General features: G+C 41.6%; 1 protein-coding gene across 1 annotated transcript in view; it reads left to right on the top strand.

Moving 5' to 3' along the window:
• Nucleotides 1–341: 341 nt before the first annotated feature.
• LOC139719867 (alpha-aminoadipic semialdehyde synthase, mitochondrial-like) overlaps nt 342–18,940 on the top strand; it is a 36,173-nt gene continuing 17,574 nt past the window's right edge. The window contains exons 1-9 of the mRNA XM_071631251.1: nt 342–473; nt 5,474–5,784; nt 6,321–6,497; nt 8,287–8,439; nt 8,823–8,969; nt 11,577–11,655; nt 15,403–15,530; nt 16,582–16,977; nt 18,349–18,408. Of these exons, the coding sequence (XP_071487352.1) occupies nt 5,530–5,784; nt 6,321–6,497; nt 8,287–8,439; nt 8,823–8,969; nt 11,577–11,655; nt 15,403–15,530; nt 16,582–16,977; nt 18,349–18,408 (1,395 nt within the window). The 5' untranslated portion in view covers nt 342–473; nt 5,474–5,529. The remainder of the gene's footprint in view (nt 474–5,473; nt 5,785–6,320; nt 6,498–8,286; nt 8,440–8,822; nt 8,970–11,576; nt 11,656–15,402; nt 15,531–16,581; nt 16,978–18,348; nt 18,409–18,940) is intronic.

Raw genomic sequence — 18,940 nt, 5'->3', positions numbered from 1 at the left:
TTGGAAGGTGTGTGTTCCCACTGCCATCTGATTGGTCACAAAGTAAAAAGGAGGAATGTGCGTCTATGATCGTTTTATGATCGATATTTTGCATCGCTGGCCGTAGAGTGAAAGAGTGTAACGGAACGATTCAATACTATGAAATCGACCATGCACTATCGAGTTTGAGTTTGGGGCATCGATATCTCACTCTCATGCTTGCATGCTTACATGTGACGTACGTACACCGTACATTCTGTTTCGTTATTGCATTCATATACAACACACATGACTGCATTGCGTATTATGAGCGGATACTGTATGTTGCGATTCCTGTGTGAAGCAACGAAGTTGAATCTGGAGAAGTGATATGCATCAGCCCGTAGAATACTAGCATCGCGTCACCGTTGTCCCACTTGGTTGGTCAGACGTTTGTAAAAGAATTCAGGTCTCCTCAGAACATCTAAAGCTTCCCGCCGCTTTTGTCAATTGTTGTAAGTATCCACCCAAGTCCACTAATTCAGGAGCCAATTCGCCGGTGCACGGTCTTGCATCCTCACGGTCCGTTACACTTTGTGCGGATCGCGTCGAGAATACTCGGTACATTGTACAGTGTACTGTACATATTGTATATGTACTCTATAGACTAACTTGCCAGAGTCTATAGACTGTACCCTGTAGTGTAGCTAGCTGCTGTTAGAGCGCTACCGGGTTTTTACATCTACCACGTGAAGGAAGGATCCCAGGACGAGGAGTCATATTCATGTGCACATGAATCTGCTCGGTTCGGGCCCCTGAGTTACGTTTGGGACATTAATAACTTCATCGACAGAACTGAAGAGGCTCAGTAGAGGGTCAAAGTAACGACGGGTCCTTGTCTTCAGACCACGGGTAGTCTCTTCTGGCTCCTCCCTCAGACAGTAACGCGTTACTATAAGCAGGTCGTGTTTTGGTCATAAGCCAAATTGGGCAGAATTAGCAGAAAAGGAGGTTCTGCTTTGCAAGTCACAGTAGGTTAAATTACAATGTAAATTTACCGGGTAGCTAACATCAGCTAACACTACAGTTCAGTTCGGGAAACCCACTCACAAGGGGGGCCCCTCCTTATAAGTAACCCGTCCCCCTTATAAGTAACCCCGTCCCCCTTATAAGTAACCCCCGGGGCACCCCTTATAAGGAGTCTCCACGCTTTTTTGCAATGCAACGCGAAAATGAAAGGACTGCGGCAATTCGCTTGATTATGTCCATAAAGCTTCACAAGTTTCCTAGTTACTCACGAAATTTGAGCAAAATCGGTTCAAGGCATCATATCTAAAATCATGGATTTAAATGCGATGTCAAACGACCCATGCGAATGCTGAAATGCGAGCGATTACTGGCGTGAGTGTCGCCAGGCGCGGCGGCGCGGCAATGCTTGAGTGCAGACGTGGCGACTGAGTGGCGACTTTCATAGAAAGCCACCTGAATGAACGAAAGTCTCCGTACTCAGTCGCCACGTCTGCACTCAAGCATTGCCGCGCCGCCGCGCCTGCCGACACTCACACCAGTAATCGCTCGCATTTCAGCATTCGCATGGGTCGTTTGACATCGCATTTAAATCCATGATTTTAGATATGATGCCTCGAACCGATTTTGCTCAAATTTCGTGAGTAACTAGGAAACTTGTGAAGCTTTATGGACATAATCAAGCGAATTGCCGCAGTCCTTTCATTTTCGCGTTGCATTGCAAAAAAGCGTGGAGACTCCTTATAAGGGGTGCCCCGGGGGTTACTTATAAGGGGGAGGGGGTTACTTATAAGGGGGACGGGTTACTTATAAGGAGGGGCCCCCCTTGTGAGTGGGTTTCCCGAACTGAGTTAGAATATCATTTATTAGTGGAAAATTGAGCAAAGAAAATGGGATTCCATCAGGATTCAAACTCGAGACCTCCGGATGCTAGCCCAGTGCTCGCTCTACCGACTGAGCTAAATTATATATGTTCTAGAAAGCCCTACTCGCCCCTAGTTCAGTAGAAACCTATTCGTCCCAGAAACCCTAAAATTCTCAATGCTCGAATGGTAAGAAGCTACCTATAGTATAGCAGTGTGCTTGTGTGTGATCCTGACACACACGTACGCACTTGAACCTGGCATAAACCCGAGGTAAAGGATAATTCAACTTGGGGATAAAAGAAAATGCGAGGGATCACTGAAGTGATGCAGCTTTTTGAGTGTGTAACAAACGAAAACAGAAAAATTGACCAGAAATGAACATTATTTATTAGTGGAAAATTGAGCAAAGAAAATGGGATTCCATCGGGATTCAAACCCGAGACCTCCGGATGCTAGCCCAGTGCTCTACCGACTGAGCTAGCAGTAGAACTCTATAGGCCTACCAGTATATTATAGTATTAGAAAGCCCTAGTTCAGTGTTGGTCCCAGAAACCCTTAATTCTCAATGCTCGAATGGTCAGAAGCTATGTGTTTGTGTGTGACACACACGTACACACTCGAACCTGGCATAAACTACAAGTATTCTATAATTCTAGTATTTACCGATTCTCGAGATGGCCTGATGCGCCTGATGCTGACTAATTTTTAGAGGGGGTTTTCCATCCACATCCATCAGTCACACAATTAAGTCCAGTCATCAAGCCTTAAGTTAAGACTAGTCGAGGTCATGGGAGGTCCGTAGTCACCTGACAGGGTCGAAGGTGTCAGTCATGTGACCGTGCAGTCAGGTTAAAGTCACAGTCCGGGTCTGGTTATACAGTACAGGAGGAGGGAAGTCAAGGCTAACTGTCCCTGGTCTGTGTCATTTGATGCTGCATTCATTATGTCATTTATTCTCACCAGCTAGTGTAATAATATATTAACTAATGTTAGATCTAGCACTTGTTTTATTTTGTCAATTCAGAAGAGTCTGCCAATGAACTTTCCTGTCCATGTAGATATCTGGAGTTCCACTGAACTAAATTGGACCGAAGTCACAGGATACTTTGTACAACTGTAGATCTACTAGACTCTACTTACTTAACCCCGTGGCGCTGTAACCCTAACCCGACACGTACGTCTTGGGGTCGCTGATGCAGTTAGTAATAGTATAGATGTAGATCTACCATGCTGTACTACACTGTAACTTATTTCAAGTTACTCAGTTTACATAGATTGTATGTAGACTAAGTTAGCCGTTTAAAGGTATGTGGACCTGGTAGTTGCGGGGGTGCTGTTGCATGATAATGCCGATCACCGTTAGCATTTATACAAAGATTGACAAAGTTGAGCTGTCATCAAGAGTAAAGCGTGTAGGCGTTGCTAGGTAACGTTGCCTTCGTTGTCTTCTCTGCAAAGATGTCATTGTCAGCCAAATCATGAGCCGAAGTGTGATCGGACCACTGACTACAGCAGATCAGACTTCTTCGGACTCATGGAAATGGGTCACAGCGTAAGGGCTTAAGAGGAGTCGAGAGCACAGGCCTCTATAGGAAACTGTTTTGAGCGACGACATCACAGTCGATGCTGATACATTGTATTTACTTTTCCCGATGACTGATATGGTTCAAATGATTAGTGAGTGATTGAACAGTAGCTTTCAAATTCAAGTACACATGTATATCCTGTGATTTTGGTGCAATTTGGGTTTCCAGAATATCAGTGTGGATTCAAAAGTACATTAGTACCCCAAAGTTATGTGGTGTCAACAACGTCCACCATCACATATTGATTAACTCCTACTAGTCCTAGACTCTATAATTAGGCCTATGTTCTGGAACACACTGCATGTGTTCTCTTGGCAATGCAGGCTTTTAGGGGCCGTACACAGTTTGACCGCAAAATGACTCTACATACAGTTTAGGTAGGCCCTACTCAAAGTCACATGCACTGCTCAATTAGGGTGCTATCGCAAAACCGATGTTGTATGTCCTTACATTTGTATTGTACATGATTGCTGAGACATGCAGGAAGGGCAAACGTGCTTGCTAATCCATGATTCAAATATATCATATTAGAAACAAACAAACAAACAAAACCTGAAAAGAACAAGAAAGGGGCCTGGAAAATTTTGTGGGCAAGTGCCGATGCATGATAATGTTGCTGTTGTTTGCTACATGGTTGTGTCAGACTCCAATGAAGCAAGGCAGATAAGTGTAATACATGTGTAGCCCCATGTCAGATTTGAAATGTCAGTCAGTGTCATGCACATTTCACATTCTTGATCTCATGCATTGCAAATTCCGTTTAGCTTACCTGGGCCAAAGATTCCAGTGAGCTGTTGCAATTATTTATTTTCTAGCGTCCAGCATGCATGACTTTTTACATTTTCATCTTCTGCTCGAAGACACTGGAACAAGTTTTCAACAAACTTGGCAGGTAGCATCCATACTGTAATGGGATCTCAATTTCTTCCAGTGGGCACCACCCCCCCCCCCCCCCCCCCCCCTTAAAGCCCAAGGTTTTGATCTTCTTTGTGAAAATCCATGGTCATTTTTTTTTCTCACTAAACTTGGCTGGCATTATTGCTCGGATAGTGGAAGTGATAAAATTTGTATAAATGGGCATTATGCACCTAGATGCACAATGTGTGGTGGCGAACTTGCGATAGGCAGGTACAATGTAAGTGTGAGATCCCCCTGGTCTCTCTCTTTGTTTTAATGTAGTTTTGCATATTTGTCGCAAGTAACTTGCATCACAGCAAGACTGAGAGTTTACTGATACAGAGAATAAACAAGGGAAGTCAATCATGGCATACTTGTTAAAAGAGAGCTCACAAAAATTACCCAGAACAACAGAGCCAGTGTGGCAGATTGAGTTAAAGGATAAGTCCACCTTCATCTACATAAGAAGAATGCAGTAGAAGATATCACTGAAAATTTGACGATAATTGGACAATCCATACAATTGCTATGAATTTTTGAAGTTCCAGTGCCACCATCGCTGGATGAGAAGACTACTGCAGCTTGTGATGTTATGTGCGTAGAACAATGCAAGGAAAGTAAAAAGGAAATTCAACATATTTTCACTTTTCTCGCATAATGATAGAGCACTTGCCTTGCCTCTTTTAGAAGGCGGGGGAATAATATTACTCTTAACATTATATGTCAGTAGCGAGTTGAGGGAATGTAACATTTTGTCAGGAAATTAAATTTTGTGGAATTCTCGTCATATATTCTCCTTTGTATATTGTTCTACGCATGTGACATCATACACTGAAGTAGTCTTCCCATCCAGCAGTGACTATGTAGAAACTTTAAGAATTCTTAACTTTTGATCGGATTGTCCGATTTTCCTCAGACTTTGCATGATGTGTTCTACTAATATTGAGCTGCATTCACTCAATCCTTGTATATGAAGGTGGACTTGTCCTTTTAATTATGAAGTAAACTTGTGGCTATGGACACAATCATAACATAATCATGCCTGACATGAGACAAGCATAACATTGATTCACTCTTTCCGTTTGATATACCAGTTTGTCAAAATGATGTTTTTACTGTTTGTCTGTAAACATGCTACAGGTGACGTGAAACTAAAAGAGGTAGGTGGAGAGAAGTGTTAGACAAGGGTCAGCATCATGTGGCGCGTAAAGACCACTGCTCAGCGCACCCTGCCGTGCCTGGTGTCCCAAGCCACCCTCTGCCGCCACATGAGCGTTGTGGTGCCGGCCCATGTGAAAGGCAAGCAGCCCGTCATGGCCATCAGGCGGGAGGATTATGGGTCCCAGTGGGAGCGGAGAGCCCCCCTCAACCCCCTGCACATCAAGTCCTTCGTGGACCAGGGTGTCAAGGTGCTAGTACAGCCCTCCAACAGACGAGCTTATCCTGTGCAGGTGAGGAGTCATACCATCACGTGGTGCTATGAAAGTAAACGCACTAGCCCACTTGCCTTTGGCAACTGACTCTCTCAGTCAGGCAAGTTCAATGCACGGGCACTTTTCCTGAATGAGAATTCATGTGAGATGGAGAAAAATCTTTCATAGAGCTCCGGTATTATGTGTGACAAAGGAGCAGTGCATCATATCCTGCAGTTTGTAAAATGTTAGGTCCTTTTTGTTCTGAAACAACCACCAACCCCAAGAAGAAAAAAGAAAATACCAAGAACCTCCCCCATTACAACCCCTACCCCTCTCTCATCAAAAACAAACTGATAACAACAACAATACCTGATAACCGGTAGAAGAGAAAATCAGAGATGATCAACTCTAGACAACACACCACATATTAATGAGCGAATGCTACCGACCACTTGTGGTTTACCCCAGGTGACTAGCAATAGTCAGCAAAGGGTATTGTGCCATACGAAGGAGACTGCGAATTGCATGAAATTGATATATTTCCCGTGGTTTGTTTCTCAATTTCCCGACAGGATTACGAGAGGAGTGGGGCCATCATCCAGGAGGACATCAATGAGGCTTCCCTCATCATGGGGGTGAAGCAGGTCCCCATCTCGCGCCTCATTCCCAACAAGACCTACTGCTTCTTCTCGCACACGATCAAGGCCCAGACAGAGAACATGCCCATGCTGGACCAGCTCCTGGAGAAGGTAGGGGAAAATTTATCCCAGTTTGGAGTTCATCCATGTAACAAGCTTAGAAGGATGCTGAATGATACAGCGGTCACATGACCTGCATTCAATTAAGTTGATTACAACAAAAAAAAGAGAAGCAACCAAAAACATTGCTTTGCAGATACCGTTCATGGTGATGCGTAATATAGCTAGCTAGCTAGATGGAAGGATTGATAAGATATGGCAGGTAGGTAAGTAGAAGGAGAAATATACAGTTAGTAGAGAGTATACAAAAGAGAGAGCAAGAGAAAGGAAGAAAGAGTGTGGGAGAAAGAGAAAGAAAGACAAAGTGTATTAACGAGAAAGCAAGTGAGGGAGAGAGATCTTCATTAATGTAGTTTGCAGTGAAATTGAGTATGTGACAAATTATTAAGAAATTGAAAATCTGTTTGCGTTACATATATGTACAGCTTATCACACATTTATGCTGCAGTACACACTGTGGCATGCTCTTTACATGACCCAGGCTTTGCGGAAAACATACCCTCAAAAACAGCAGTGACAAGTACAACAGTCTGCACCAAGATCTTTCATTCAAACCTACAATAGAGAGCTACAAAAGAATTTTGACCTTGACTGCAGTTGATTATGCTGAGGTTCCACCCGAGTAGGAATTGCACAGTAGCTCAAGGCTATGTATCTCTGTTTGCACACAATAAAGGCATTCATCCATAGTGACGGCCTCTGTAAAATGTCCAATAGCATGGTTGATAGTCATTTAAGCTCCATTATGTGAGACAATGTTGAGATAAAGTTGGCAAGTGTCTAACTGTGCATACTGTCTGGCAGCTTTTGTTGTTACCAAAATGGGATAGTGGCTACTCTGGAATCAGTATAAAATTTGAGAGGGTTTTTTAATCAAACAAAGCGGTATAACAGTTTCAATCAGAAGTAAACAGTTCTGGATATAAAGGATTAAAGGGATGGTACAGTATTGGTGGAGATGAGAATTGGGCTTTTAACTTTTTGCGAGATACCAAGAAAACACTTATGATAGAGTACAGACCATACCATTTGAAGAGGAGTTCAAAGTTTATTTGATGAAAATCGGGTTTGGAATGACTGAAACATCCAAAAACAAAAAGCGATCATAATGAAGTGTGGGTCCCACACTTTATTAGAATTGCTCTTTTTTGGATATCTCAGCCATTTCAAAACCAATTTTCATCAAATAAACGTTGAATTCCTCACAGAATTACATGCTGTTTCATATTTCGTAAGAGGTTTCTCATTATCTCACCAAAAAATGTTAGAAACCTGAAATTAGGTCTCAACCAATACTGTACGATCCCTCTAACATTCTTTTCACAACACAGTGTTATGGCGCGTAATCATCTAAACATTGTAACACACAACTGTAGATTTCCCATTGACCTGAGCACATAAATGTACTAATTCTGTGCTTTTGAGAGAGGAAACTCAAGGAGAATAGATTATGTGTGTTTCTAGGCTTACAGTGTACATAACAATAGAAGCGGGTTAAGTATGATTTGCTTCTGACCTGTTTCGATTTGAGGTGACATTGCAACAGATAAAGTTTTATTTTTATTTTTCTATGACATTAGTAGTTAGATCTATGATATCGTAATCTTACTTTTTTTTTTATTCATACTGCATTATAGATGCATATGCTCATCATATATCACACTGTAACTCTGTTTCAAATCAGCAATCATTGACTAGTACTTGTGTCTTTCTGTTATTCTCCCTCCATCTACTCCTTTCTTGGACCCACCCTCCTGCTTTCCATGTGAAACTCTAACAGAATATACGACTGATGGACTACGAGAAAATCGTAGATGATAGTGGCAAACGTCTGGTAGCCTTTGGAAAGTTTGCTGGCATCGCAGGAATGATTAATATTCTTCATGGTATAGGACTACGACTTCTTGCCCTGGGCCATCACACACCTTATATTGTAAGTTAATTTGATTGTTTATTTTTGTTGTTGTATGGGTCCAGAAATGAGAGAATACACAATGAAGTGCCATTATGCTTTATAGCATGAACATATGCTATTAAAGAAAGATTTCCCTCTGCTCTGTCATGTTCCTGTAATTTAAAGAAAAAATCTACAAGCTCTATCTTAAATATTGAAAGACATTCTTTTGTGTTATATAAAAAAAGAGAGATCATAATGGGAGTTAGGCTGAGAATTCTACATGTATATTAATCTTTGCATTAAAATATGTAAATATCATGCAAGACTGCACCCCCGCCCCATAGAGATTTACAAATCAACTTTCACAGTTTTATACTGAGGTGATTACCGGGTATGTAACTCTGCTCCTATTCTCACAGCACATAGCAGCTGCACACAACTACCGGAATAGTAGCATGGCCCGGCAGGCTATTCGTGATGCTGGGTATGAGATATCGCTTGGTCTGATGCCAAAATCTATCGGCCCACTCACGTTCGTCTTCATGGGCTCTGGAAATGTGTCACAGGTAAGAATTTTTTTTCCCCCTTGTCCCTCTGGATTCATGTGTAGGTGCCAGAGACTCTGTTCATATTGATGATTCTTGCATCCAGTAGTGTTTTGGGGATTTTTTTTTTTCAACTGATTGACAAATTGCCCTTCGCTAACATCAATACGCATCGATCATTCAGTGTTTTTGAGCGCTCAGTACCCACTGCCATAAGCTATCAGAACCATCACTGGCTATCAGGCAGGAGCTTGGTAGTCTAGTGCCAAGGGTGTGGTGGATATGATGCCTGTGTAGCAATCAAGAGGTTGTGGGTTTGAATCCCACTTGAGCATGTATGCCTGTGATTTTTCTGTTTTATCATGACTATCCGTGAAAAACATTAAACAATCAATGTGTATTTATGCTAATGAAAGACTCTTTCTTGTCTCTTCATTGTGCCAAAAAGGTTGTACAAAAGTGTTCATAAAAGAGGGTTCACCAAAAGAATTTTCACAGCATAACCATCTGGCATCAAATGAAAGTTTGTATCAGTTGTTGTCATCGCCACTTATTGATTAATTCCAGTCTTACAATGTTCAAGATGGAATTGAATTTAGGCATTTGAGAAAATTTCTCGTAGTTTTGCACTCATCTGATTTTGAATACAGTATTATCACAGATTAAAGGGGAAGTCCGGACGATTTTCAGCCGTTTCGTGTGTAAAGAACAATATTTCATGAACCTATTACCCTTTTCCCGACGAGAAAAGACCATCAGATACATTTACTATGATTTTTTTTTTAAATAAGGTAATTCTTCATGTTCGAATCCGTCGCGAGCTGCCCTTCGTACTATCTGTCCCAGGATGCATTGCGCGTGACGTATCGGGCGCAGTTTCCTCAGCTGAGAGCACCACGAGCGAAGCCCAGCTACGCATCGATCTCCCATTGCACTGCTGACTGCGGGCGGTATCTGCATGCCTGCATAGGTGTGCCTTGTCGGCGCTACTGCAGGAGACCGTACACCGATTTAGGAGTGCTGTTGCCAAACGCTGTATTCCTTTATTCAAATAATCTTCGTTATATATCTATATAAAATCTTCAAAGATTAATGTAAAATAGTTGCAATGCTATAACATTTTCGTTTAAATTGAAATATGTATGTATTATGATACTGCCGTACTTATTAGTGTCCACCCCATCACTTACAATGCATTAGCTGTTGTCGGGCTGTGCAGGCATACATTTACGTCTGCTGCTGCCAAGTGCTATCACAATCCGCGATCGTTTTTTCGACTTCTGAGTGTGAACAATCTGAAATCAGTCTGTCAATGTCAGAATTATTGCCTCTTTTGTTGTCCGAGACTGTTGAAAAGTGTGTCTGACGGTGATAAAATACGACAGTATACATGTAACTTGAACCGAGGAAGAAACGCCAGCGCCAGCTTGGTACCGCCCTCGCGCCGCGCCGGTAACTACGACCAGCAGCCCAATACACACAGCGTAATCGGGCTGCGTGTTGTAGCATTCAGGATCATGTAAAGGTAGTATCGTGGATAGATATCAATTTAAAATCGAAATATTTCTTCAATTTGAAGACTTACTAGTAAAGTTGAAGTATTGACAACACCCTAACACTTGACACATCGGCATTTTTTTAATGAAGCAATAGATCATGCCGCGTGCATCCGCTGTGTGGTCAGAGACTGTTGAGCGGTACGCTAGTACCGCTCGCTTGGCCCGTATCACCGTTGCTCAAGCAGGGCTCCCCCGAGCCAGCTGACGCTCCAAGCAAAAAGCAATGTGAGGATGAAACGTCACGCTGTCACGTGATCTTTCTCGCCGGCGTACAGAAATCGAACGGTTACGATTCAAAATTAGTGATGCTAAAAAATCGATTGTGGCGAGTTGGGAGGGTCTTTTTCAATGAAACTTAGTCATTATGGTCCTTTATTTATGTAGATTTTGGTTAATTTTTTTCAAAATCGTCCGGACTTCTCCTTTAAAGAAAAAGGATAGAGAAAGTTATTCAGAATCACATCACTGCTCTTAGAACTACTGAACTTCTCTCAGAAATAAAATGTCTGTGTTGAAATCCACAAAAATCACCCACCCTTACATTTGAGACCTACATTTTTTTGTGTATGAGACAGTTTGTTCCTCAACACATCATTTCTCCCTTGTTTGGATTTCAGAGACAATGTTATGCTTTTAACATGGCTTGTCTTTGACATCTGATGCTGTAACTGCACAGAGGAATAGAATCCTGTAAGAGTGGCCACTTTGTGCACAATTAGAGTTGTTATCATTTTATATGTCTTTTTTTATCACCTGTTGGTCAAATATGGTGCAACTATTGCTTGCTGTGCTGTAAACAAATTGTTCCAATTTAGTTGTAAACACACCATCAAGGGGTGCCAAAAGGAGGTCGCATCAAGGTCAAATTGATCTTGCAGCTTGGTTGTGCAGTGAAGCACCACAGGGCTCTTGCTTGTGTTGGTGTTAGTGTTAGTGTGCATGTGTGTGAGTGTGTGTGTATGTGTGTGTGTGTGTGTGTGTGTGTGTGTGTGTGTGTGTGTGTGTGTGTATGTGTGTATTCTGTGTCAAGGCACTATATCAATTTATACCTGTGTGTTTGCTCTGGCAGGGAGCCAGGGAGATGATGGAGGAACTACCAGTGGAGTATGTGGAACCACGTGACTTGAAGGAAGTGGCCCTGCATGGAGGTAATCAATGGGTTATTTGCTGCTTCATAAAGCCACACTAACATTAAAACAAGAAATGTGTGCCTCACATTTCCGTTCAAACCAGTTTTACCATTATGGACTAGTTAGTCTTTTTTTAAACTGTTTGTATTTTAAAGTTGATAGCATTATTGGCTTTTGTAGTCCACAAACCATGCTGTGGACCTTAAAAAAAAGCAGCAACCATATGACATTTCCTTCAGAGTTGAAGGTATGCCAGTGTTGATACAATGTCAAATTGTCAGACCTACATTGAAGTTAATTTTCACCTTGTAGGCCTACCCAGTGGTGCTGGAGTCAGTGGGAACATTATCTATTCAAAATACTTTTCTATTTTTATGCCTCCGCCACGAAGTGGTGCCGGAGGCATTATGTTTTCGGGTTGTCCGTCCGTCCGTCCGTCCGTCCTTCCGTCCGTCCGTCCGTCCGTCTTTCCGTCCGTCCGTAATGAATTTTGTGGACAAGGTAACTATCAAAATCTGTTGAGGTATCCTAATGAAACTTGGCATGTATGTGTATTAGGGGGTGAAGTTGTGCCTATCAACTTTTGGGTGCACACGCTCAAGGTCAAAGGTCAAAAGGTCAAGGTCAAATACATAAAATTTCACTATTTCCACCATATCTATGCAATGCCTGAAGATATTTTCTTGAAACTTAGTGTATACATGTATTACCCAATTTAAATTCTCTGGTGAAAGTTTGAGTCATGAGGTCAAAGGTCAAAGGTCAAGTAAAAGTATTAAAACTTCTTTTTTTTCTCTGTAAATTGGAAAATTGTTCAAGGTATCTTCATGGAACATAGTATATACATGTACTGACTGGCAGTGATTATGTAGAGAATGTAGGGTTCATGGGGTCAAAGGTCAGGGGTCAAAGGTCAAGTGCAACACTTCCAACTTTTACTATTTCCCTCATGTTCATGCAATGCCAGCAGGATTATTTTTTTTTTTATGCCTCCGCCACGAAGTGGTGCCGGAGGCATTATGTTTTCGGGTTGTCCGTCCGTCCGTACGTACGTCCGTCCGTTTTCGTTTACGCGATAACTTGAGTAATATTGGCTTGAATTCTACCAAACTTGGTCCAAGTATAAAGTATGATGGGGCAATTAGTTGATTAGATTTTGGGTGAAATCCGCCAAAGGCCAAAGGTCAAAGGTCAAGGTCAAATCATGAAATTGTATCCGTTTACGCGATAACTCAAGACTTGATAGAGCAAATTTCACTAAACTTTGTTGGAGGATGATGTATGATAGGACAATTACTTGATTAGTTTTTTAGTGAAATCGGACCGAGGTCAAAGGTCAAAGATCAAGGTCAAATCCTGAAATTTATCTGTTTACGTGATAACTCAAAACTGGATGAAGCAGCTTTCACCAAACTTGGTCCAAGGATTTCACCAAACTTGGTCCAAGGATGATGTATGATGGGACAATTAGTTGAGTAGTTTTTAGTGACATTGGCAAGAGGTCAAAGGTCAAAAGGTCAAGGTCAAATTCTAAAAATGTTGCTATTTCCCCAATATCTATGCAATGCCCTAAGATATTTTCTTGAAATTTGGTGTAGACATGTACTACTGCATGAAGATCCTCCAGAGAGAGTTTCATGTCATAAGGTCGAAGGTCAAAAGGTCAAAGGTTAGGTGAAAATGTTGTAATATCATTTTTCTCACAAATGGTTCAATGTATCTTCATGGAACTTGGTACATACGCATGTACTGACTGGCAGAGATTATCTAGGGAATTTACGGGTCATAGGTCAATAGTCATGGGGTCAAAGGTCAAGGTCAACTCCTCAATATTTTACTATTTCCCTCATACACTAGTATATGAAATGCTTGCATTATTAGTTTTCAAACTGAATATAAACATGCATTACCTAATGGAGATTCTCCAGGAAATTTCCAACCAGAATGTCAAAGGTCAAAGGTTAAGGGTCAAAGGCCAGGTGTCAATGCCCCCTCCCCCCCCCCAAAAAAAAAAAAAAAAAAAAATCTATTTTGTACTGTAATTACACTCTTTCTTCTTACCTTGGAAATTACTCAATGCATAAACTTATAAAAGGGTCCGTCAGAATTCTGTAAAAATTCTCAATTTCCCAAATATGTGTACTTGCACTCTTCGACAATCATAGCAAACCCAGTTCAAGGAAAGTGAACATTCAAGTCATTTCTGACAAACCTGTCATATCAATATTTTGCCAGTTAAGTGAAACTGTCATGGATCACACATTGTGAAGACATTGTACCGGTACTATACGCCTATTGGGAGAATCATGCTTTATGGCGGAGGCATCAGTCGCCATAGCGACATTTCTAGTTTGTTTGTTGTTGTTGTTGTCTAGTTTACAATATCATACTTGTTCTTGTAGATTCACAACAGATAGGTAGAATATTTGTGTGCTAGTATAGTAATATATCATTTGGGGTTTTCCCTTTCCAATTCATAGTTCACTCACATGTATCAAAACAACATCTTATATCAGGCCATGGCACCTTTATTTTACCATAAGCTTCCATCCATCAATACATTCCACAATACTGACTAGATATCTAAAATGAGAGCTACCTATCCCACTGCACTTCTTGAACCCTGAATTCTGCCTCCTCAATTCTCCAAGAAAGCTAATTCTTCACTGGCATGAAACAAAAGATTCTGCAGACAAAAGTTAATTCCCTATGAGGTTAATCCCATCTAAGTACAGAGCTGATTACATTCAGGATGGCCATTCAATTCCAAACAATGCAGTCCCTAGCCTGGGCACATAAAAACATTCATGGTCCCAAAATACAAAAGAGCTATAAAAAAAAACTTATTAATGCATGTACAACAGCTATCTAGTCTGTCTGTGAACACAACTTAATCGCCCACCCTACCAAATCAAGAAATGGTCCAAACAAACCCAGTGTCAACTTCACTAACAATACATGCACTAAAGCTACTATCTCAATTTCCTATTGGAAGTTTACCCACTGAAAGAATTCAATGGACAGCTTTAAATTTATAGCTGTCTCCCTCAAAATTGTGATTTACTGAACTTATATGACTGTCAAGAATTCTTTGAAAGAGAAAACTACATCTCACAAAAAATAGTTCACATATGATTTTCATCATCAGTCCAACCATTGCAGAACCAAGTTTATTTTAGCTGTGCAACATTCATGAATTCAAGTCTCGTATTTGCAGTGTCTTTGCAAATTCAGTGTACTTATGTTTTCCACACCATTACACAAGTAACTCTGTTGCACTCGTACATCTTGTTTGAGGCATTTTAATTTGCCACCTCTTAATTTGCCATAACCCCAATGGCCCGAATTCATGAAGGTGGTACAACTGAAACCATAGTTTAAACCATGGACAATTTGTATGGAGCGCCAAGTGTCGCATGGCCTATTTCATTACGAAATCAGTCATTTCTTTGGCGAAATGATCGTTTCATAATGAAATGACAACATTTCGTCGATAAAATGATCATTTCGTTGACGAAATAGGTCATGTGACACTTGGCGCTCCATACAAATTGTCCGTGGTTTAAACCATGGTTTCAATTGTACCTCCTTCATGAATTCGGGCCCATATGTCAAGGCATGTCTGCATGTATCAAGTTGATTATCTATAGATAAGATAGAGAACAGCATACAAGTAAATTGCATACCGGCAAATATTATTTGATTTTCTCTTTTTTTGTCAGCTTTTACCAGTTCATGAATCATTTTTTCCCACCCGTCATCCAGACATAAGAAAGGTGTATGCCACGGTGGTCCACAGGAAGGACCACATTGTCAGAAAGGATGGGGGAGAGTTTGACCGGGCCGAGTATGACATGCATCCTGAGAGGTACAAGTCAACCTTCAGTGAAGAGGTAAGGTCTCGCAGGTAGTGTGTCTCGCTGTTGGGGCGGGTCTATAGGGCAATTACCCCCTGGGCAATTACCCACTGGGCAATTACCCCCTGGGCAATTAACCCGTGCGCAATTACCCCCTGGGCAATTAACCCAGACCAGTGCCAACTATAGAGAGAGTCTGGACAACTGCTAAATTGGATGCAATGTTGTTTCCCCAGCATATTACGTGCTAGATAGAGATTTTGCGTGTGCGCTCAGACATAAGTAACAAAAGCAAGCTGAATAAGGGATAGTGAACAGTGGGCACTGCCAATGAGCACACTTTGGTAACAACATGGTTCCACAAAGATCACAGGACCAGTTTTGACCAATCACAGGCTTCAACACTCATAAGCTGAAAAACCGAGTTGGCCAGACTCTCTTTATATACGGCACTGCCCCAGACCCTTCCCCTAATCCTAATCCTGAACCTAATCCTAGCCCTAACCCAAACTCTAACCCTAAATCTAACCCTAATCCTAATCCTTACTCTCTAACCCATATTAGCCGGATGTGTGTGTGTGTGTGTGTGGGGGGGGGGGGGGGTTGTTATTGCCCTGATACAGTTGGGGCTGTGCAAAAAAGCCAAAGAACAAATGGTAGCTAGGATAGGTCAAATGACACTTTGTAGTTGCCAGTTGTGAGAGTATGATGTAAAGAGCTGTTGTGAAGGTTTGACAATCAGTCGTTGCTCTTATCATTGCAAATTCTGCAGATGTCATTGTGAAAAATGACTTACCTGATCTCTACATGCCCCCCCTTGAAGGGGAAAAAAAATTAATTTAAAACCTTCCCTGAGTTGGGACCTGATATGAATAGCTTAATTGGAAGCATGTGACATATGTTTCTCTATGGAACCTTCTTGATTGTGATTTGTACAAGTCAATGTTGGCAGCCCTTCACTATTACTGTAGAATACAGTTATACATGCGTGTTGTATAGAATGTCAGGTTTATATTTTAAAAATGCTTGATTTTAGAAAGACATTATGAATCATATGTGTGTAAAATCTGATTTGAATGACTGTCAGATTGGACCTTGGGCATCATGCATCATCAACGGTATCTTCTGGGATGTAAACCATCCCCGGTTCCTCACCAACATGGACACACAACCTCTCCTGGGCCCTGTTAGCCACCCGCAGACCTCCGCCGTGCCCGGTTGCCCCACCCTCCCGCACCGCCTCCTTGCCATCTGCGACATCACAGCAGACCCCGGTGGCTCCATCGAGTTCATCGCCGACTGCACCACGATCGAGTCGCCCTTCTGCCTCTACGACGCTGACCACAGGCACCAGCACTTCAAGTCCCTGCGGTTCTCTGGAGACGGAGTACTGGTGTGCTCCATCGACAACATGCCCGCCCAGCTGCCCAGAGAGGCCACCGACTTTTTCGGTGGACTCCTGGCCCCTCTTGTCCCTGAACTAGTAAGTGCAATTGCATCCTAAATGTCCAGGAAACCTGCAGACCATACACAATATATGTTAGTGTAAAAATGGACCATTTCTTTCTGTTAACACTTTCACAAATATTTTGCACCATTGAACTAGTGTGAAAATAGCAACATGTGAATATACACTTAATACAGTCAAATCTGTCTATAGCGGTCACCCAAGGGAAACGGAAAAAGTGGCCGTTATAGACAGGTGGCCGCTATAGACAGGTTATCCAACTTTGCGTACATTGCCTACAAATGTACATGTATCATCGTTGTATATATCTATAAATACCGGGTACGTACATGTGCATATATGTGTGTACGTATACACATGTGGGTTTCATGCATTGAACAATGCCGGTGTTCTTGAAATAATTATTGTTGCACAGTAGCATGTGTACAGTCGTGAAGGAAGCTTGATACTAAATGCGCGATGAATGCAGCGATGGCGATCACTGAACGTTACCCATAAATGACTGGCACGGCTTCTAAAAGCAGAAAAACGCGCTGAATTATCAGCTCTTTGGCCGCTATAGAGAGGTTAAAAGCTACCGCGGGAAACAAAATTTGTGGCCACTGGCCGCGTTAGACAGGTGGCCGCTATACACAGGGTCTTTAACAGGGCTTTTCTCTCGGGGGGATTTTTCAGTGGCTGCCATAGACAGGTGGCCGCTATATAGAGGTGGCCGCTAAGGCAGGTTTGACTGTAGTTAGAATAAAGACATATAGACATAATGGACATATATTTATATTATATATATTTAGAATATAGACAGAAATACTCTCATGCTTGAAATTATTTTTTTTTTTAAAGTTCTCTGAAATTTGACCAGAGCAAAAACTTAATCATGTGGCAGTTTTCATCCTTGCAGTCACACTTGATGTGCCCATTGAATGTTCTGCCAGTACCAAGATGTTAACCTGCCACAGTGCTGGATTGATATGGAGACTTGGGATGAATAAATGGACATGACTCTAACAACACATATATCATAGCCTTGGAAGGGGGGGGGGGGTAGGGGTTAACAAAGTTGTGGATTCAGTTTTGCATGCAATGCATCCCATCAAATCAATGGGGTTAGACAATGGCTGTCTGTTGATGTGAGAAAACATTAATATTTTGTTCCATTGGAGGCACATTAAGGGATATTTGGTTTGTAGCTGCAGGCAAAAACACTAAACCTGTGGGTGAAAGCACATGCAGCTTTCATATAATTATTTTGGTACGTGAAAATGACATAGAGTGTGTGCTTTATTTAATTTTGTTGTTGTTGTTGTTGTTTAGTGCCATTGAGCTACATCAATTTAGATTGTGACATACTGATATAACTAACTCCATATATTTTCACTCAACTCACAGTTGACGTCGGATGCAACCAAGCCGTTTGAACAGGAGGACTTTTCTCGTGTCATCAGAGATGTAAGTCAACAATGCACCTGACTATCGTAGAGTGATATTTCGCTTGGAATTTATTAGACCATACTGTGTGTGGTGTCATGTTATCAATGTATTTTTTTTTATTCCGGAGGCATTATGATTTAGGGTTGTCTGTCTGTCCGTCTGTTCGTCCTTCTGTCTGTAATCGATATGTTGGACAGCATAACTTAAGAACCCGTTGTGGTTTCCTAGGATAGCTCAAATTCCTGAATACTTACTCTCTGAAACAATTTAACCATCCAAATGAAATCTGGCTCAAGGAATTTATAAACACCAAACACATATGGGGTTCTGCCATCAAACTTTCGAACATGTCATTTCAATTTTTTACCAATCATGTGAAACTGTGGTCTCACACTGTCAAGGTGTATATACAACAAACCTATGGGAGAATAATGCCATATGGCAGAGGCATGTCAGTTGCCATAGCGACATTCCTAATTCTTGTTTGACATGTGGTTCAGGTTTGTGTGCAAGAAGTACCCATCTTGGTCAGTATCTGATTATTTGCATT

The sequence above is a fragment of the Diadema antillarum genome, unplaced genomic scaffold (genome assembly GCF_040938485.1).
Source record: "Diadema antillarum isolate AM-2024a unplaced genomic scaffold, OU_Dant_1.0 scf00000116, whole genome shotgun sequence".
In the NCBI taxonomy this organism is placed as follows: Eukaryota; Metazoa; Echinodermata; class Echinoidea; order Diadematoida; family Diadematidae; genus Diadema; species Diadema antillarum.
The sequence above is the reverse complement of the archived record's forward strand: the minus strand, read 5'-3'. Positions and strand labels throughout refer to the sequence as shown.